Source organism: Solanum tuberosum, unplaced genomic scaffold, assembly GCF_000226075.1.
Source record: "Solanum tuberosum cultivar DM 1-3 516 R44 unplaced genomic scaffold, SolTub_3.0 scf00183, whole genome shotgun sequence".
NCBI lineage: Eukaryota > Viridiplantae > Streptophyta > Magnoliopsida > Solanales > Solanaceae > Solanum > Solanum tuberosum.
In genome coordinates this window covers 701,470-720,533 of record NW_006239110.1, presented here as the reverse complement: position 1 = coordinate 720,533, position 19,064 = coordinate 701,470, and the positions used below count along the sequence as shown (strand labels likewise).

The 19,064-nt window shown below is 35.5% G+C and overlaps 2 protein-coding genes across 3 annotated transcripts; one reads left to right on the top strand and one right to left on the bottom strand.

Annotated features, from left to right (window-relative positions):
• Window positions 1-7,891: 7,891 nt before the first annotated feature.
• Window positions 7,892-12,799, top strand: LOC102602186 (receptor-like protein kinase FERONIA). Of its 2 annotated transcripts, XM_015312097.1 has the most exons (6): window positions 7,892-8,717; window positions 8,802-11,155; window positions 11,390-11,525; window positions 11,647-11,789; window positions 12,025-12,148; window positions 12,265-12,799. In XM_015312097.1, exons 1-6 carry the CDS (start codon window positions 8,375-8,377, stop codon window positions 12,645-12,647), a joined length of 3,483 nt encoding a protein of 1,160 aa, XP_015167583.1. In that variant the 5' UTR covers window positions 7,892-8,374; the 3' UTR covers window positions 12,648-12,799. The 2 variants fall into 2 exon arrangements, with proteins under 2 accessions (XP_015167583.1, XP_006354974.1); XM_006354912.2 differs by having other exon boundaries at window positions 7,892-11,155.
• Window positions 12,800-14,701: 1,902 nt separating this feature from the next.
• LOC102601853 (receptor-like protein kinase FERONIA) lies at window positions 14,702-18,355 on the bottom strand. The gene has a single exon (XM_006354911.2). The coding sequence runs from the start codon at window positions 18,264-18,266 to the stop codon at window positions 14,790-14,792; it is 3,477 nt and encodes a 1,158-aa protein (XP_006354973.1). The 5' UTR covers window positions 18,267-18,355; the 3' UTR covers window positions 14,702-14,789.
• Between the last annotated feature and the right edge of the window lie 709 nt (window positions 18,356-19,064).

Genomic DNA, 19,064 nt, shown 5'->3' with positions numbered 1-19,064 from the left:
CATAACCCCCCCCCCCAACCCCCACCCCACAACAAACAAACAAGAAAAAACTACTCACCAATTCCCCAAACGCAATCTACACATTCAGAAGAAAGACTCTCAGATCTGTTGCCGATCTTGTAAATGTGAAAGAGAAGATGAAACCCTCTTCCGAATTTTGATGACTCTTTCTACTTATTCAACAATCTCTACTTTATCATTTATTTTCCTACTACTACTACTTTATTTAGCTCATAAATAAAATTACAACCACACCCTACTAACTCCCCTATATTGCTAAACAACACCTTTTCTCTTTCATAACAAAACAAAACAATTTCTAGTGTCCTATACGTGTTTTCTTTTTTGTATAAATAAAATAAAAGAATTTAATAGAGTAAAGAAACAAATTTATTTAGAGTTATTTAGCCAATGGGAAATACTAGTTTAATGCTATTGGCTTAAAAACTTGTCCAAAAACCCAAAAGGATAATAACATTTTAGATATTTTAATGAAAGAAAATCGATTTCTATCAAATTCCAAACTTAAAATTTCCCTTAAATCAAAACTAAATTTCTCAATTCGTATTCTAAGCTAGCAAGATATATTAATGAATTTTTATTAGAAATTCTCTTTTAAGTTTTTCTTTTGCCCTTTACACCAAGTTGACTTGTAGTTGGAGTCAATTTGAGGTAAAGGTAGTGTTTAAGGGTGTGTTCGACCAAGAGAAAACATATTTTAGTTATAGTTTATAAAAGAAATAATGCATGTATTAATTTTGTGTATTTAATTTTTTATTTGTCAAAATTTTTAAAAATATATTTTTTTAGAAAAATAAGTTTATTAAAAATAGGAAATATAAATTTTCTAATATAAGTAGGATAAACAAGCAGTATTCACATTATTTGTATCCTCTCTGCCTCGAACACACTTCATTTTCACCCCAACTTATGATTTGTGGGTTCATTTGAATCCCCATTGATGGAAATTTTTATTATTTATATGTGATTAAATTTATATATATATTAGATGTCAAATCCTTTCGACTAATTCATATTTACTTCTTCGGATTTTAAACTCCTTTAATGAAAATTTAAATTCCACCACTACATCTTATCCCACCTTCTATAATATTTATCTAAAATATAAATAAATATTTTCTCACTTATATTAAATATATAAAGTGAATAAAAATTTACTTATTTTTCAAAAATATTTTCAATTCATACTGAGCATACTCTAAATGGAAATGAAAGTCATAATAATCAGTTCATAGTTGTAAACATTTTCCTCATTTTTATTACAAAGCCAAAAAGTCAACATTAGAAAGAGGGAACAATTTTGGCTGTGTGTGATTGGATAGTCACCGACAACTTTCCGCGTTTGAACTTGAATTCATGAATCAGTTTTTTTTTATTATTATTTTGAGAAAATAAATAAAAATCTTCTATAAATTGACAATATAATTTACTTTTAACACTTTAATTACACGAATATTTATTAACCCCTTAATCTTATTTGAGGTGAATAAACATCACCCCTAATCCTGATGTGGTAAAAGAAAAAAGGTAAGGCACCACGTAATTTTTTTATTAAAAAAATTGATCTCACTAATATATGTATTATATAATTAAAAAATAAAAGAAAAATCGCCTTCTTTCATCTTCTCCAAACCCCACCATCCTCTTTCTCTTGTGCAAACCCCCACTCCTTTTCTCCTTTTTTCGAACTCCCTACCCCACCCCCTTTCTCCTTCTTCAAATACCACCATCGCATCTCCATCTCATCTACATCTTAATATTATCTTCTTTTTTTTGTTTTTTTCCCTTTTTTTCCAGATCTACTAAAGAGATCAAAATCATTAATGAAAATTGGGTAAATCCATTAAACCTCACTCCTTTTAAAATTGAGATTTTCGTCAAACAAAAGATAATCACACTAACATATTTTATGATTTCAGAAATTATTAGTGTTGTATTTCATGAAAAATTAAGTGTTTTTGAGGTTAAAATATTGGAAGGGGGGTTGTATTTTTTTCTTTTCCAAGGGGTCTAATTCATCTTCATTTTCAGCAAAACTATTTGCCCTCAAACACCAAAAAGAGCAATAAATCATTAAGAAATTTAATGGAGATTCCATATTGTTGCAATTTCACATCAATGGATATTGATAGAAAATGAACAAGAAAATTTTCTCTTAAAAAAATTGGCGAAATGGTTAGGAGAAACTGATTTTGAAAACAGAGAAGTCATTAGTGAAAATTATGTTAGGTTTTAAAGTTGTGAATAAGAAGTGAAGGGTTGTGACTCTCCTAAAGGGTTGCGACTTTTACGAAAGGTTTGTGACCTTTACGAAAAGTTGTGTCTTTTCTAAAGTGTTGTGACCATTTGAAAGGTTGTCTCTTTTTCAAAGAGTTGTGACCTTTCCGATAAGGCACAATACATTTTCATACTACTCTTTGTTGGCTATAAATAGAGAGGCTTTCTCTCATTTTTCTAGATCAAATTCTTCCCTTCTTCTGCATATATTTCTTATAAACAAAATTGATCAATAGTGTTTGTGTGTATGATCTTATTACTGTCTTTTTGAATTCTGAATTCGTTGAAATTATCGAAGTTTGAGGTACCACTACTTCTTTAATGGTTAATCCATTTTATCTTGGGAGGAATTAATTTACAACTTCGGGTACTTGAGGGATTAAATTTCTTAAGGACACACAGTGAATTCTGTGGACTCGGATAGTTCTTTTCTTTTTCTTTTCATCTTTTATTATTTTTGGTTTGTTAATCTGAATACAAGATACAACAAATTAAAGATAATCAAGCAATGACTAAGAAAACTTAATGGAGGTGGAGGGTGGTGCGTCCATTGGAGAGAGAAGGGAAGAAAAAAATTAAATTCTTTAAATTGATTCCCGACATGGGAGAGAGATCAAAAGGGAAGAAAAAAAATTATATTTTTAACTGATTTCCGACATGGCTCTAATGTGGCAATGACGTGGTGTTGATATGACAATGACTTGTCACGTGTGTAATGCACTTACCATTGTGAGTCTGGTTTTGTATTCTTGGGATGATATTTATTCACTTCAAATAAGATTGGGGGGGGGGGGGGGGGGGGGGGTAAATAAACACATGTGTAGTTAAAGTGCTAAAGTAAGTTGTGCTGCCAAGTTCATAATTTTTTTATGTGTTCTCTCTTTTATTTTTTCACTTGTGACTATGTATCCAAGGGGACTCGAACCCGAGATCTTTTGGTTAAGGATGAAGAAATACTTACCAAAAGAAGATGAAAAATCGTCCAAACCGACTGAACCGAACCAATTTATATTATTTTTTCAATAAAATCGTGGACTTTTATTTAACTGTATAACCATCCCAAACAATTGGGATGTTCTTTTAATTTATAAAAAAACCAAAAAAATTTCGAACCAAACCGAATAACCTTTCATGTATGTAAATATATTTTATATGTTAAAAATTATATATGAATGTATTTTATAACATTTTTAAAATATAAATATAAACATTTTTCAGGTACGAATAGAACTTAGGTCTTAGGTCTCTGGTGACTAAACGACTTTGAGTTTTTGCTTTTTAATTATTCTTTAATTAATTTGATTTAAAATTAAAAGATACTATAATAAATACTTCATCAAGCAATATGGAAATACCTATACAAGCATTAATTGCATTCCCTATCGGTGAATCGCCGACTGCAACGATGAAGGACAACCATGTCACCGAAAGTACTGATTGAGACCAAGATGAATTCAAATTGGTGAGCTAAAAGACTAAAGGGCGCATCGCAAAAATGAACGGCGATCTCGATTTAGATCGACTAAAAGTACAGTGTTTGAACGAGGAAAATGTGAAGAAAGAAGGCGAGAAGAAAGGACAATTGGCGAATCGCCGAATGGTCGGCGAAGCCCGACTTACCTCACTGATTGGCCCCAAAAAACCACACCTCAGATTAGTATAAATTGATTTTTGGAAGAGAGAGAAAGCATTCAGAAATTGTGAGGAACAAAAGAAGGAGAGCAAAAACACTGCTATTGTGGATTCTGAGTAATTTTAGCAAGATTTTTCAATTGGGTCTTGTAATAGAGAAGATATTATTCATTTTAGATTTTTGATTTTCAAATACCCAGTTATGGAGCATGTAGCAGGTATCAAAATTTATCATTTTTACGATGATTGGCTAAAACCCTAATCTTGGAGGTTTGACAATGTAACCAATTGTTGCATTTGACTTAATGGGTGTTAGTATTTATCGACTTTTGGTGTTAATTTAAAAGTTTAACTCCTATATTATATGTGTAGTGCAATATACCTCAGGATTTTATGCTTGCTTGAGAGAGAAATGTAGAGCTAAGGTAGTAACTTGGCATTCATAGCTAGTGGGTCGTGACAGTTTCAGCTTGAGAAAGTGAAATTCAAGATTCATCATTTGTATCTAGCTCGAGAGAGTAGATTTGATGAGATTGTGGGCTGATCTTCTTATGGAGTGCGTTGAGGTTCGAAAGAACTCAGTGGAAACAAGACAATTGTTCAAGAGAAAAGTGTCTTACCTAAAGTCCATCCTACCCATGACGAATTACATTGTTGGTTGGTGATTTGTACCCGTTGAGTTGAACTAGGCAGTTGGTTAGTCAATCCCCCAAGCATTGTCTCCTTATTTGATTGTTCCTTGTTGATTGTTGAAGTGGTTTTGTTGTTTAAAAACTGCTCGATTGGATTAGTGACTACGACTTCGAGTTTAGTTCATAGTTTTCCTAAAACTTTTATTCCTTCAATTGTAAAAGTCACTGTTATAACTTTATAGTCGAATTCAAAATAGGACTACTCTCTGTAGGATCGACCCCAACTCATTTAGTTGGGTTTTATACTGATTTACGATCGTTGAACACCTAGAATTGGATGAGGTGTGCTTGAAACGTTAAATCAAATGGCGCCGCTGTCGGGGAGTAGCGTTGTTTAGAGTTCTTTTATCGAAGTTTAACTTGTGAAATTATCGGCTATAGTTTAATTGATTTAGATTGAATTGTGTTTGTGTCGGTTGTGCTGAGCAGAAAAGAGAATGAGTGAGACAAAGATGAATGGTGGCCAAGCAGATCACCGAGATGATGTTGATGATGTTAATAGTGTGCATAACTCAATCCAATTGGGTGGAATTGGTGCCATCTGCCTACCGTCAGCCGAAAAGGATGTTATGTTTGATATCACAAGTACAACCCTTCATCTCCTTCAAATGAAGGGACTCTATGGAGGGTTGACTCATGAAGACCCATATGAGAATGTGAGGAATTTTATAGATGTTTGCAGCCCGTTTTCATTCAAGAATGTGTCGCAAAAATCAATTCGGCTCAGGTTATTTCCATTATCTCTGACGGGGGAGGATAGCAAATGGTTGGCTGAGTTACCAAAGAATTCTATCACATCGTGGGATGAGCTTACCACGACATTCAATGCGAGGTTCTTTTCCCCGTCGAGGATGATGAAACTCAGAGATAACATTCAAGGTTTCAAGCGATTGGAGGGTAAACCTATCCATGAAGCGTGGCCGAGATTCAAGAAACTTCTACTTCAATGCCCAACTCACAGACTTCCAAACAATTTGTTGCTCCAATACTTCTTCGGAGTCTTGATTCAGTAAATAAAAAAGTGGTTGATCAATTGGTCCGAGGGGGAATAATGTTGCAATTGTTTGAAGTGGCTTCATTTTTTCTTGATGACATGACGAAAATAAACCAAGCTTGGTACACTCAAGAAGATCAAGTATCGCCTTTTTGCTTTAGAATGACTCAAGAGCAACTTGATAAGGAAAGAGAAAGGGATGAGAACATCAAGAAAATGTTAGCCCAAATGGAACTACTACAAGCACAAGTGTTAGAGAATGTGAAAAAGCCCAAAGGAACAAGTGGAGTGTTTGATTTGAGGAGGGTTCTTCTTCAACCTATTCCAAGCCGGGGGAGGATCAAGGTTGGAGCTTTCACGGAATCGAGGAGGGTTTCCACCCACGTTACTTGTAGCAAGGTGAAAGTCAAGGTTGGAACTCTTACAAAGAAGAAGACCGGAGAAGACACTATCAAGGATGGGCTGAGCAAGGTAATCCTTTGAAAATAGAGGATGATCATGAAGAGAACCACACACAATCGAGTGAGAGTCCAAAGTCAAATGTGAGTACAAGTAGTCCCCGAGTGGATGATTTTTTGTCTCGCATCCTTGATAAAGTTGAGGGTTCAGATGATTTTCTAAAAGGGATGAAAGCCGATTTCTCGTCATTAAACTATTTGCCGTCAATACTTTGGTTCAAAGTCCTTGCAGTCACTACTTTGGTTCAAAATGCTCTTGCAGTCAATACTTTGATCCAGAAATGTCCATATAGTTATTAAATGAGTCAAAAATGTCATTTTCCGAATACATATATTATTATTTTTCTTTTTAAACACATCTTCTTTCTAATTAAAATATTATCAAAGAACCATGTTCTTGTCTTCTTTCTTTTAAAATCACTTTAACAAATGAAAATGTAAGAAATATTTTATTTCTTCTCAACCTCATTTTATCAATTAAAATAGAATAACTTCATGTACCCTTTCGACAGATAATATATGTCATATATATAAGATCATAGTATATCCATCATAATTTATATTTATATAACGATAAAAAATAATTATAATAAAATAAGAAATATTTTTCATTTTTTACTTTGTTTTCTGAATTGAAGTAAGATAAACATTTGCTAATTTAAAAAAATATTATTAGAAAAAAAATGTATTAAAAAAAATAATCAATATATTTATTTGAAAAATGAGTATTTTTGACCCATTAAATAACAACAAGAGCATTTTTTGACCAAAATATTGACGGTAAGGACATTTTTTAATCAAACTAGAAATATAGGGCATTTTTGTTCCTTTCGCATAATTTAAGGACATTTTTAACCTTTTTCCCTATATTATATATAAAAGTGCACGTGAAGAAAGTATACAAATTGAAGTATGAAAGTTGTCACGTGGCAGTGTATGAAGACACACCTTGACACAACTTCACACGGAAGACTTGATTACGTTTGGTTTTGGGTTACTAATTTGTTTTGGACTCGATTATTTTATTTAGAATTTCCTACATCAATAAATAATTCATAAAAATAATTATAAAGGTAGGAGGACGCAATGTAGAAAATAACTTTTGACTATGAGCCAACGTGGAGGCCGGAGAACTTGAATTTCATCTTTTCTTTCCTATATCAATTATTTTTACATCTTCTCTTTATATAATTTGTTGTAATTGTTCTATGTCTATGTGGAGTTAAACTTCTTATTCTAGGATTATGTTAACTTATAAAATGATTGTTTAGTGACTTCTGATTTGGTATACTTGTTTATCATATTGGTTGTTCTTATATTCTTGTTCTTACTATTTTGATGCTTGATCACCATTGAAATAAATTTATTGTCTTCTTTTGAACTCAGAAGAGTAATAGAGGGATAGAACATGGAATATAAGGAGTATGATTTTTTCTTACATATATGGAATTGATTTGTGTTTAAGTTTGAGTCAAACTATGAACGGAGGACATTTTTGTTCCTTTCACATAGTTTAAGGACATTTTTTACACTTTTTCCCTATAATAGATTATTATATTCAATTTAATCTATTAAAATGTCTGTTTGATTTTCTTCTATAATCTTTCATTTTTAATTCGTTTTAGCTCCAAACTTCTTCATCTTCACACCAATTTTATCTACAAATAAAATATACTATTATGCACAATCCATAAAATTTATGCTCAAAAGGGACAAATAAAAATACTAAATGTGAGGCGAATAATGATTAAAAATATATATTTTTGATCTCATATCATCTTTCATTTTACTATCTTTGACAAAAAAATGCACTTGTGTTTAGCCAAATGAGTCAGAAAATGCAACAGAGAACAATGATCTATTTGGAAGAGTTAAACGAATAAAACTATAGTAATTTAAAAAAATTACACTAATTAACATTGAATAAACGAAAAATGCACCTGTCCAGCAAATAATAATAATAATATGATGGCAGAAGGTCAATGAATAGAAGTAGAGTGAATGTAAGGAGAGCGCATAGCGTACGTTATATATGTGCTATCCAATTTGGACCGAAGAAAGATCAAAATTGGACTTAAAAGTCATCATTTAGGTTCAGAACTAACTCGAATGGATATGTATGATTAATTAGAAAAGGAAATGATTGACTATAGAGGTTCTTTGACTTTTCTGTAAGAATACAACAATAACTGGACATTGGCCTACTCCAAGAATGAGTTACTATTGGGCTTTTATTGTCCAGTTTTTTTTATTGTAGGCAAACTATTCCTCTTCAACTTGTTTGTTTATAGCAACTGAACATGTTTCTCTCTCAGCTATTCATTCTCTTATTGTGTATTCAAACAATCATCATATCTGTTGCCACTAACATTCATGAAGAAAACATTGCCATATCATGTGGTGCCTCTGGCAATTCCCCTGCACCAGATGGACGATTATGGATTGGAGATTCAACTTTCACTTCCTCATTTCTACACTTAACTGGAAAATCTATTAATTCAAGAGTACCTTGCCAAGTTGCCTTGTTGGATCCAGTTCCTTATAAGTCTGCTCGAACGTCTCGCCATCAGTTTACCTACAAATTTTCAGTGAAACCAGGACACAAGTTCTTACGCCTGCACTTCAAACCAGCTTCATACAAAGGTTTCATCAAGTCCAAACCCATTTTTACTGTCAAAACTGATCAGCATACCCTGCTCAGTGACTTCATACCTACCCTTGCTGCAGGCATCAACTATTTCAAAAAGGAATTTTGCATCAATGTAAAAGAAAGTGAAACATTAAGCATAACATTCATACCATCTCGAAAATCAGGCTTTTCAGAAGACACTTATGCTTTTGTTAATGCAATCGAGATTGTTTCCATACCGTCTGGTCTGTATTTCACACCAGATGGCGATCAGGGAGTCCCTGTTGTTGGACGAAATTTCAGATTCTACATTGACAATAGCACAGCACTGGAGACAATTCAGCGAATAAATGTTGGCGGAAACTCTATTTCATCCTTGGAAGATGCAACCATGTTTCGGGACTGGGAAGATGACACTAATTACCTGATTCAAGTTGGTGCCTTTTCGATCAACAGAGCCGTTGATATCAGATATGCATCCTCAGCAACTCACATTGCACCAAAAGAAGTTTACCAAACGGCCAGGTCAATGGGTGCTCACTGCCATTCGAATTTCTGTAATCTCACATGGAACATTCCACTTGATTTGGGATTCAGATACCTTGTTAGGCTTCACTTTTGTGAAATTGAACCTACAATGATAAATGAAGGCCAAAGGAATTTCACTATTGTCATAAACAATCAGAATGCTGAAGATGATGCTGATGTGATCAAATGGAGTGGGGGGCATGGAATTTCTGTATACAGGGACTATGTTGCCATTATGGAGGGTGATAGAAGGGAAGGGAAGCGTAACCTTACTATAGTTTTGCAGCCAAACTTTGCTTCAATCGGTAAACATGCTAATGCCATCTTAAATGGGCTAGAAGTCTTCAAGATAAGCAACCCTGACAACAATCTTGGTAGTGTGAGCCCAGTGCATCCTGTTACAAGTTCAACACCAGAAAAATCAGAGGAAACTGTGCTGTTCTATACAAAGAATCAAATTGCAACTGCACTGACATTTATAGTCACTTTGATTAACGTTGCTGTTTATTACATTAGGCATAATGCAGAAATAAAGTCTGGCAAGACGTATAATGGAATATCTTCAGGAGAGCATCAGTGTCGTCAATTTTCACTGGATGAGATGGAAAGATCAACGAACAATTTTGATCCTCAGCTTGTCATTGGTAGCGGTGGATATGGTACAGTATACAAAGGGGATATTGATGGTGGAGAGACCACTGTAGCAGTTAAGCGATCGAAACCAGGATCTAGCCAGGGGGAGAAAGAGTTTTGGACGGAAATCAATATGTTATCTACGCACCGCCATGAGAACCTTCTCTCCCTCATTGGTTACTGCATTGAAGGTCATGAGATGTTATTAGTTTATGATTATATGCCTCGAGGATCACTTGCTGACAACCTGTACAAAATGGACAGAAATAGCTCATCTCTCTCTTGGGAACGGAGACTCAAGATTGCTATAGGTGCTGCACGTGGACTGGATTTCCTTCATACATCTCAAAATAGGGTGATACATCGTGATATCAAAAGCTCAAACATTCTATTGGATGAAAACTGGGAAAGTAAGATCTCAGATTTTGGGTTGTCCAAAATGGGGCCTGGAAATGAATCAGCTACTCATGTTAGTACACAAGTCAAAGGCACATTTGGGTACCTCGATCCTGAGTACTTCCTGACTAATAGATTGACATGGAAAACTGATGTATATGCTTTTGGAGTAGTACTATTTGAATTGCTCTCAGGAAGACCTGCAGTCGATATGAGCCTGCCTGAGGAACAACATGGACTTGTAGCATGGGCCAAACAATGCATCAAGGAAGGAGAAATTAATAAGCTTATTGATCAGAATCTGTTGGGGTCCATCTCATCAACTTGTCTAAAGGCGTTTATAGGAATTTCTGCTAAATGCTTCGATGGTCGTCCGCAAGAACGGCCTGCGATGTCTGAAGTGGTGAAAAGCCTGGAATTAGCATTAGTATTTCAGAAGAACGAAGGTGAAGGTATCATTTCATTTGAGGACACATCAACGTCATCTCAGTTACAGATTGAAGGAGAGAGGGCATCCATTAAAGAGGATTGTAATGGCGGTGATACAACAGAAAGGAGTGCCATCTCAAGGGAAAAGGTAAAATCTGAGGATAAAAGTCCCTACACTGCTTCACCAAGATGGTGGGATGTTCGTAGCCATTTCAGAAAAGCACCACCAAAGCCAGTGAATCTTGTTTATCCAGATAGCCAAATATCACAGCACCCAAATTTAAGGATATTTTCTTTCTCTGAACTCAAGGCCGCCACCAGAAAATTTAGCAATGACACGGTGCTGGGAGAAGGTGGTTTTGGTAAAGTTTACAAGGGTTACCTTGCTGAGTCTCTTTCTTCCAAGAGTGGCCGGACAGTAATTGCGGTTAAGCAATTGAGTTCTGAAAGCTTTCAAGGGTGGCAGGTGATTCCTCTGTGCTAAATATGTGAACTTCTAGTTTAAGTTTTCTAATTGAAGCTATTTCTAGTTTATGCCTGGCATTAGCTGCAATTACTCTCTTCTTTATTGTCTGTCTGAGAGAAATATAGATTTACGTAGAAGCACTTGACATTGATTTATTACTTAGTAGTAACACATTCTAGGTAAATGTTGGTTATATATCTCTTGCGAATTTCATTTCATTTGTTAATTATGCAGTCTGAGGTGAGCATTCTTGGAAGACTTTCTCATCCTAACCTCATCAAACTCTTGGGTTACTGCCAGGAAGATAAAGAACTACTGCTTGTCTATGAGTTTATGCCAAAGGGCAGCTTGAACAACCATCTTTTTGGAAGTAAGAGATTATCTATACGTTCCATCAATAATATATAACATATTGTAGATCAAAGCAGCAAGGAATGTGCCTAGCTACTTCATGCTCCACCTAAACATATTTGTTATCTTTGTTTGCTTAGGGCGCTCTGTTGCTTTGTCACTTCCATGGAATGTAAGGGTTCAAATTATGATTGGCGCAGCTCGAGGCTTGGCATTCCTACATGCATCAGAAAAGCAAGTCATTTACAGAGACTTCAAAGCCTCAAATTTATTACTTGATGGCGTATGTTCTCTTTACTTCTCCCTAGGAATATACCTTTATTAGCGCAAGTAATAAAGGTATCACAAGCCCTTTTCTTACTGGGCCCCTTTTTGGTTTACACACACTGTTTTGCCTAAAGTTTTGGAGCTATTTATCACAGAGAGACAACACCTGACGTATAACAGTGAAAACATTAGAGAAAGGTTGTTATTAATATAACTGTTCCATGACATTCTTTATTTCTTTAATGTTTCAGTCTTACAATGCGAAGATAGCAGATTTTGGCTTGGCAAAACAAGGTATTTCGGCTAGTCAATCACATGTGACAACACAGGTACTTGGAACGTACGGTTATGCTGCTCCCGAGTATATTGCAACAGGTAAACTTGGAGTCTGTTGGGCTTCTGCACTTGGAAATTCTACTTCTCTTGAAGCACATGCATCTTGTGCTTACAAGTTTAAACATATAGTCAAGTGTATTATTTGTTTTCTACAGGACACTTGTACGTGAAGAGCGATGTCTATGCTTTTGGTGTCTTTTTAGTGGAAATGCTAACAGGTTTACGAGTAATAGACTTAAACCGCCCAAGCAACCAGCATAATCTAATTGACTGGATTAAGCCTCATTTATCTGACAAAAGGAAGTTGAAGGACAGAATCGATTCACGGCTGGGAGGAAAATATCCATCCAGAGCTGCAGTACAAATAGCACAACTGGCACTATCATGTCTTGGAAATGAACCTAAAAGCAGACCATCGATGAAGGAAATAGTGGAGAAACTAGAACAGATTGAAGTTACCAATGAAAGATCCAAGGACCATGCTTCTCCTTCTAATCCAAGGAACCGGGCCTATCCACTCCTTAGAAGAGCAGAGTGAATATGATACTACTTTTAACAATATGAAGAAGCTACAATATTGTTAAAATTTTCAACTGTGAGTACTGTCACTTTAGGCGAGATCGTGCCAGTTGGACGATCCGCCCTTTTGGTTAGGCGATCAACAGTGTGGGTGGAGTTTACAGTTCATTCCATGTTTTTGGCCTTTCTTTCAAGTATTCATTCTTGCCTTGTCCCTTAGCCTACATAGCTGCAAATCATGAAAATATCATTAGAATATAACATAATTAGGCATTGATGACACTAATTGCTGAACTAAGTAGGTCACAAATAAGTGTAAATCTACCACTCATCAATGACATCCTCCATGGTTGAAACTCATTCCTTTGTCTAGAAAATCCAAATCTTGGCAGAATTGTTTATTGGAGCATATTTGTGTCCCCATTTCCTTCTATATTACTATAGCTCCTGTGGATCCTGGAAAGGTTTCATGACTGCTATAAATCAGTAATGATGCCTTCTATGTAGTTATATTAGTCTCTCAAAAGAATTCTGAGAGTTAACAGACATAATATTCTAGAATATGATTTTTTTTTCAATCATTGATCAATGGATCGGGTCTTATCTTTACTGCTCCTTGTTCTAACCTGAAGAGAGATCACAGATTTGCCTTTTCTGATCCTACTCTTCAGGTTATGTATGTGTCTAGGGTACAAAGTCCCCATCTTTGTTGATTTGATGAATATTCTCCTCCACACTATCATCCTTCTCCACATCCTTTCTCATTTGTATATGTTTCTCTGTTGCTACTACATTGTTTTTGTGGTATCTCCTCTTGAAGTTTTGTTCTTCCGTGTCCTTCGGATATAGCTGTGGGTGTTCAACATAACATTCCTCCTAGTTATGTCTCTAAATTATACATGTTTCACAATATTTGGGACATTGTCAACTTGATTCAGATACACTTCTCAACTATCTCTCCATTTTGTTGTTTCATCCTATGTTGATGCGCATTGGAAACTCGCCCACCAGATCTACTTCAACTTCCAATCTTGCATAGCTTGGTCTGTTCTGATTCTTGATGGTCATATTATCCTGTATGTAATGAATTATAAATCATTGTTGCTAGAGAAAACATTGTTTCCTTCCCAAAAAAATTTTTGGTGGAAGTGATGGAAAAGAAATTCAGGCTATTGTTGTTGAGGTTTCCTCCACGGATTGAATAGTGGTCTAATTAACAAAAGTGTGATTCTAAATATTATTTTTATCATAAAAATTTGACCCATAAATTTATATTTTACCAAAAAAAAAAAAAGACACATAATTTTATATTTTACAAAAAGAGACTCATGCTCAATGTGAAAAGATTGTTGTACCATGTGGGAGAATTTTATCAAAGAGTTTTTAGTTACTATTATATTGATTTATTCGACCAGTGAATTTTTGTAAAATTATGTGTATTTGAAAAATAATAATAACATGTAACTGCAAATATTTATTTATAAAAGCAATAAGAAAGTATGTGATATATTAATCCATCGCCTCAGTATATTTAGATAACTTATTTATAAACTATAATTTGCTAATTTGATAAATTTGTACAACAAAATGGCAAAGTTTTGATAATTTAACAAGTTATGAATTATCATGTTTATGCTTTAAGAATTCAAATGAAATCATGTACAAAGGAACCTAAAGTTAGTGGTTGTTTCATATGGTGGAATACTTGGAGAAGATGGTCATAGCATAAGCATGTAGAAGCGAATTCATTGCCGGGATATCAAAAGCATTGATAGTCTCAGCCAATAAACATACGAGGCAATGTGGGACTATGAGCTCAAAGCAAGAAGCTTGTCTAGCTACCTGGTACCTATCCTACTTTGTATAATCCTGCTTTTCTGGGAAGAATCTATCTCACATGAATGAAACGACCGCGTAATTAGCTGTAAATCATCATAACAATAACTAATTGGTTCTACCTAAACTATTGCTTTAGCTAGTTGGATGCACTTGTTGTTATGCACCTTCTCAGTCTTTATATATATGCATTTTCTGATATCAACATCCCCCACCCGCACAATAACACCCCTGACCTTAAGAGTGAAATGAGAAAAACATGCATTATTTTCAATTGGTACAGCACAAAACCTGAAAGACATTATTAGTACTAAAACAACAGTTCCTATGTAATATTAGCTGCCTCTTGCAGCTTGAGTGCTTCCTTGAGACTTGTGATTATATCATTCATTGATGGACGTTTGTTACCCTCATCGTGCAGGCAGTTAATTGCAGTATCTACAAACAGCTCAAAGCAGTCAGGTGATATTCTTCCAACTAAGCATGGGTGAATCGAATGGGACGTCACAGTCATAAAACATGTTTTAATCCATTGGGCTAGACTGACCTGTCCCTGATTCAGCCAATGTTCCAATGCTTCATTGGCACATAGCATCTCAAATAACACCAAGCCAAATGAGTATGCGTATGATTCTGTCAATCTTTTATCTCGTAAGTAGTCTGAATCCAAATATCCCCCTTCATGAATTACCCCCGCTGTATTGATCCCTTTTGTTTTTGACCAGCTAACTTCTGAAACTTTGGCTACCAAATTCTCATCCAAAAAAATATAGGAGGAGTTGAAAATGCAATGGAGAACTGTTATCTTCAGTATGGACCGAAGATAGTTCAAACCCTCTGCAGCACCAATGCAGATCTCAAGCCTCTTCTTCCATGAGAGAGGATTCCTATCAGGGTCACGGAGATAATCATGTAGGGTCCCTCCAGCTGCATAATCATACACAAGGATCATCTCTGTAACATTTCTGCAAAACCCAATCAGTGACACCATGTTGATGTGGCTAGGCAAGGGACTCATTTCTCTTTTAGCTAGCAACTCACTAACCATGTGAAGTCTTGACTCTGCAGTGTGTGAACGTCTGATGGCAACACGTCGACCATTTATGAAGCCAACGTATGCATTGTCAGATCCTAGAAAACCTATTTTCAGGCTCTCATTGAAATCTTTTGTAGCCTTTAGCATCTCATTGAGGGGGAAGCAGTAAAGTACTTGTGGCGGTGTTGGTAGAGCTATTGGCTTTGGTGGTGTTTTTGGAAAAAGACCAAAAAAATCCCACCATCTCCGTGAAATGACACTCCTTTTTGCTATATCAATGCCATTACAACCCTCTTTGATGGATGCCCTTTCTGCTTCAGCCCTTGACTGAGATGTTGATGTGTCATCAAATGAAATGATGCCTTCACCTGCACTCTGCTGAAATACTAATGCTAATTCCAGACTTTTCACCACTTTAGACATTGGAGGCCGTTCACGTGGATTATCATCCAAGCATTTTTCTGCAATTCCTATGAACACCTTCAAACAAGTTGATGAGATAGGCCCTTCCAGATTCAGGTCAATAAGCTTATTAACTTCTCCTTCCCTGATGCATTGCTTGGCCCATGCTACAAGTCCATGCTGCTCCTCAGGCAGGCCCATATCGACTGCAGGTCTTCCTGAGAGCAATTCAAATAGTACTACTCCAAAAGCATACACATCAGCTTTCCATGTCAATCTTTTAGTCTGGAAGTACTCAGGATCGAGGTACCCAAATGTGCCTTTGACTTGTGTACTAACATGAGTAGCTGATTCATTTCCAGGCCCCATTTTGGACAACCCAAAATCTGAAATCTTACTTTCCCAGTTTTCATCCAGCAGAATGTTTGAGCTTTTGATATCACGATGTATCACCCTATTTTGAGATGTATGAAGGAAATCCAGTCCACGTGCAGCACCTATAGCAATCTTGAGTCTCCGTTCCCAAGAGAGAGATGAGCTATTTCTGTCCATTTTGTACAGGTTGTCAGCAAGTGATCCCCGAGGCATATAACCATAAACTAATAACATCTCATGACCTTCAGTGCAGTAACCAATTAGGGAGAGAAGGTTCTCATGGCGGTGCATAGATAACATATTGATTTCCATCCAAAACTCTTTCCCCCCCTGGCTAGATCCTCGTTTCAATCGCTTAACTGCTACAGTGGTTTTTCCACCATCAATATCCCCTTTATATACTGGGCCATATCCACCGCTACCAATGACAAGCTGAGGATCAAAATTGTTCGTTGATCTTTTCATCTCATCCAATGAGAATTGACGACACTGATGCTCTCCTGAAGATATTCTATTGTTCGTCTTTCCAGAGTTCATCTCTGAAATACACCTAATGTAATAAACAGCAACATTGACCAAAGTGACCATAAATGTCAGTACAGTTGCAATTTGATTCTTTGTATAGAACAGCACAGATTCCTCTGATTTTTCTGGTGTTGAACTTATAACAGGATGCACAGGGCTCACACTACCAAGATTGTTGTCAGGATTGCTTATCTTGAAGACTTCTATCCCATTTAAGATGGCATTAGCATGTTTACTGATTGAAGGAAACTTTGGCTGCAAAACTATAGTAAGGTTACGCTTCCCTTCCCTTCTATCACCCTCCATAATGGCAACATAGTCCCTGTATACAGAAATTCCATTCCCCCCACTCCATTTGATCACATTAGCATCATCTTCAGCATTCTGATTGTTTATAACAATAGTGAAATTCCTTTGGCCTTCATATGTGATCATAGGTTCAATTTCACAAAAGTGAAGCCTAACAAGGTATCTGAATCCCAAATCAAGTGGAATGTTCCATGTGAGATTACAGAAATTCAAATGGCAGTGCGCACCCACTGACCTGGCCGTCAGGTAAACTTCTTTTGGTGCAACGTGAGTTGCTGAGGATGCATATCTGATATCAACGGCTCTGTTGATCGAAAAGGCTCCTACTTGAATCAGGTAATTAGTGTCATCTTCCCAGTCCCGGAACATGGTTGCATCTTCCAAGGATGAAATAGAGTTTCCGCCAACATTTATTCGCTGAATTGTCTCCAGTGCTGTGCTGTTGTCAATGTAGAATCTGTAATTTCGTCCAACAACAGGGACTCCCTGATCGCCATCAGGTGTGAAATACAGACCAGAGGGCATGGAAACAATCTCGATTGCATTAACAAAAGCATAAGTGTCTTCTGAAAAGCTTGATTTTCGAGATGGTATGAATGTTATGCTTAATGTTTCACTTTCTTGTACATTGATGCAAAATTCCTTTTTGAAATAGTTCATACCTGCAGCAAGGGTAGGTATGAAGTCACTGAGCAGGGTATGCTGATCAGTTTTGACAGTAAAAATGGCTTTGGACTTGTAGAAACCATTGTATAAAGCTGGTTTGAAGTGCAGGCGTATGAACTTGTGTCCCGGTTTCACTGAAAATTTGTAGGTAAACTGATGGCGAGACGATCGAGCAGACTTATAAGGAACTGGATCGGACAAGGCAGCTTGGTGAGGTACTCTTGAATTAATAGATTTTCCAGTTAAGTGTAGAAATGAGGAAGTGAAAGTTGAATCTCCAATCCATAATCGTCCATCTGGTGCAGGGTAATTGCCAGAGGCACCACATGATATGGCAACGTTTTCATGAATGTTAGTTGCAGTAGATATGATGATTGTTTGAATACACAATAAGAGAATGAATAACTGAGAGAGAAACATGTTCAATTGATTGTTAGAATTACAAGTGCGATAAACAAACATTTTGAAGCGGAATAGTCTGTCAACCATCAAAGAAATTGCAGCGAAACTGGACAATAAAAGCCCAATAATACTGAGTCTTGGAGTAGGCCAATGTGCAGTTATTGTTGGAGTTCGGAGTCAAAAGACCAAAAAAATAATGAATCTAATTTTCAAAAGAGCAACAAAATATAAGTTGAAACCAAAAGAGTAATACTTAGGGCATCTCCAACCCAATCCTCTATTTAACTATTCAAATATAGAATTCTCTATTTTTTCAGACAACCAACTTCAACTCAATTTTCTATTTTACTCTCTAAAAAAGATTTTTTTTTTCTCTCCTCAATATTATATTATTATTTCTATTTCATTCTTATTTTCTTATTTCATAATATAAATCTTTTATTTCTTTTTTTCCAAATAATTACTATATATAATTTTTAATGTGATATAAAATTATTTTTTATTCTAAAATTTTTTAAATAACTATAAAATTGCAAGAAAATATAATATAATACATAAATTAGGGGACAAATTCAAATAAAAGTGACATACAATTACATTAAACAACTTAATTTTTTAAAAATTATTTACGTTGCTCGCATAAATGCTCTATTAATGCATTACGGAGTTCAAAATGAGCATTTTTGTCCTTAATTTTTTTATGTCTAGCTAAAAATTGTTCAAATCGGAGATTTTCATCTATCACAATTTCTATAGTTGGAGTTTGAGCCTCTATGACATCTTGAATTGGTGCATTGAGATTACGTTCATTCTCAATTATCATGTTGTGCAGTATAATACATGTAGTCACTATATCATGTAGCACTTCCTTTCTCCAAAAACATG

What these genes read in the sequence shown, in the direction of transcription:
- LOC102602186 (XM_006354912.2), top strand. Translation starts at nt 8,375, where the DNA reads ATGTTTCTCTCTCAGCTATTCATTCTCTTATTGTGTATTCAAACAATC. An exon ending in AAAGCTTTCAAGGGTGGCAG is followed by an intron (nt 11,156 to 11,389) that starts GTGATTCCTCTG and finishes TTAATTATGCAG; the next exon opens with TCTGAGGTGAGCATTCTTGG. An exon ending in CAAATTTATTACTTGATGGC is followed by an intron (nt 11,790 to 12,024) that starts GTATGTTCTCTT and finishes TTAATGTTTCAG; the next exon opens with TCTTACAATGCGAAGATAGC.
- LOC102601853 (XM_006354911.2), bottom strand. Translation starts at nt 18,266, where the DNA reads ATGGTTGACAGACTATTCCGCTTCAAAATGTTTGTTTATCGCACTTGT.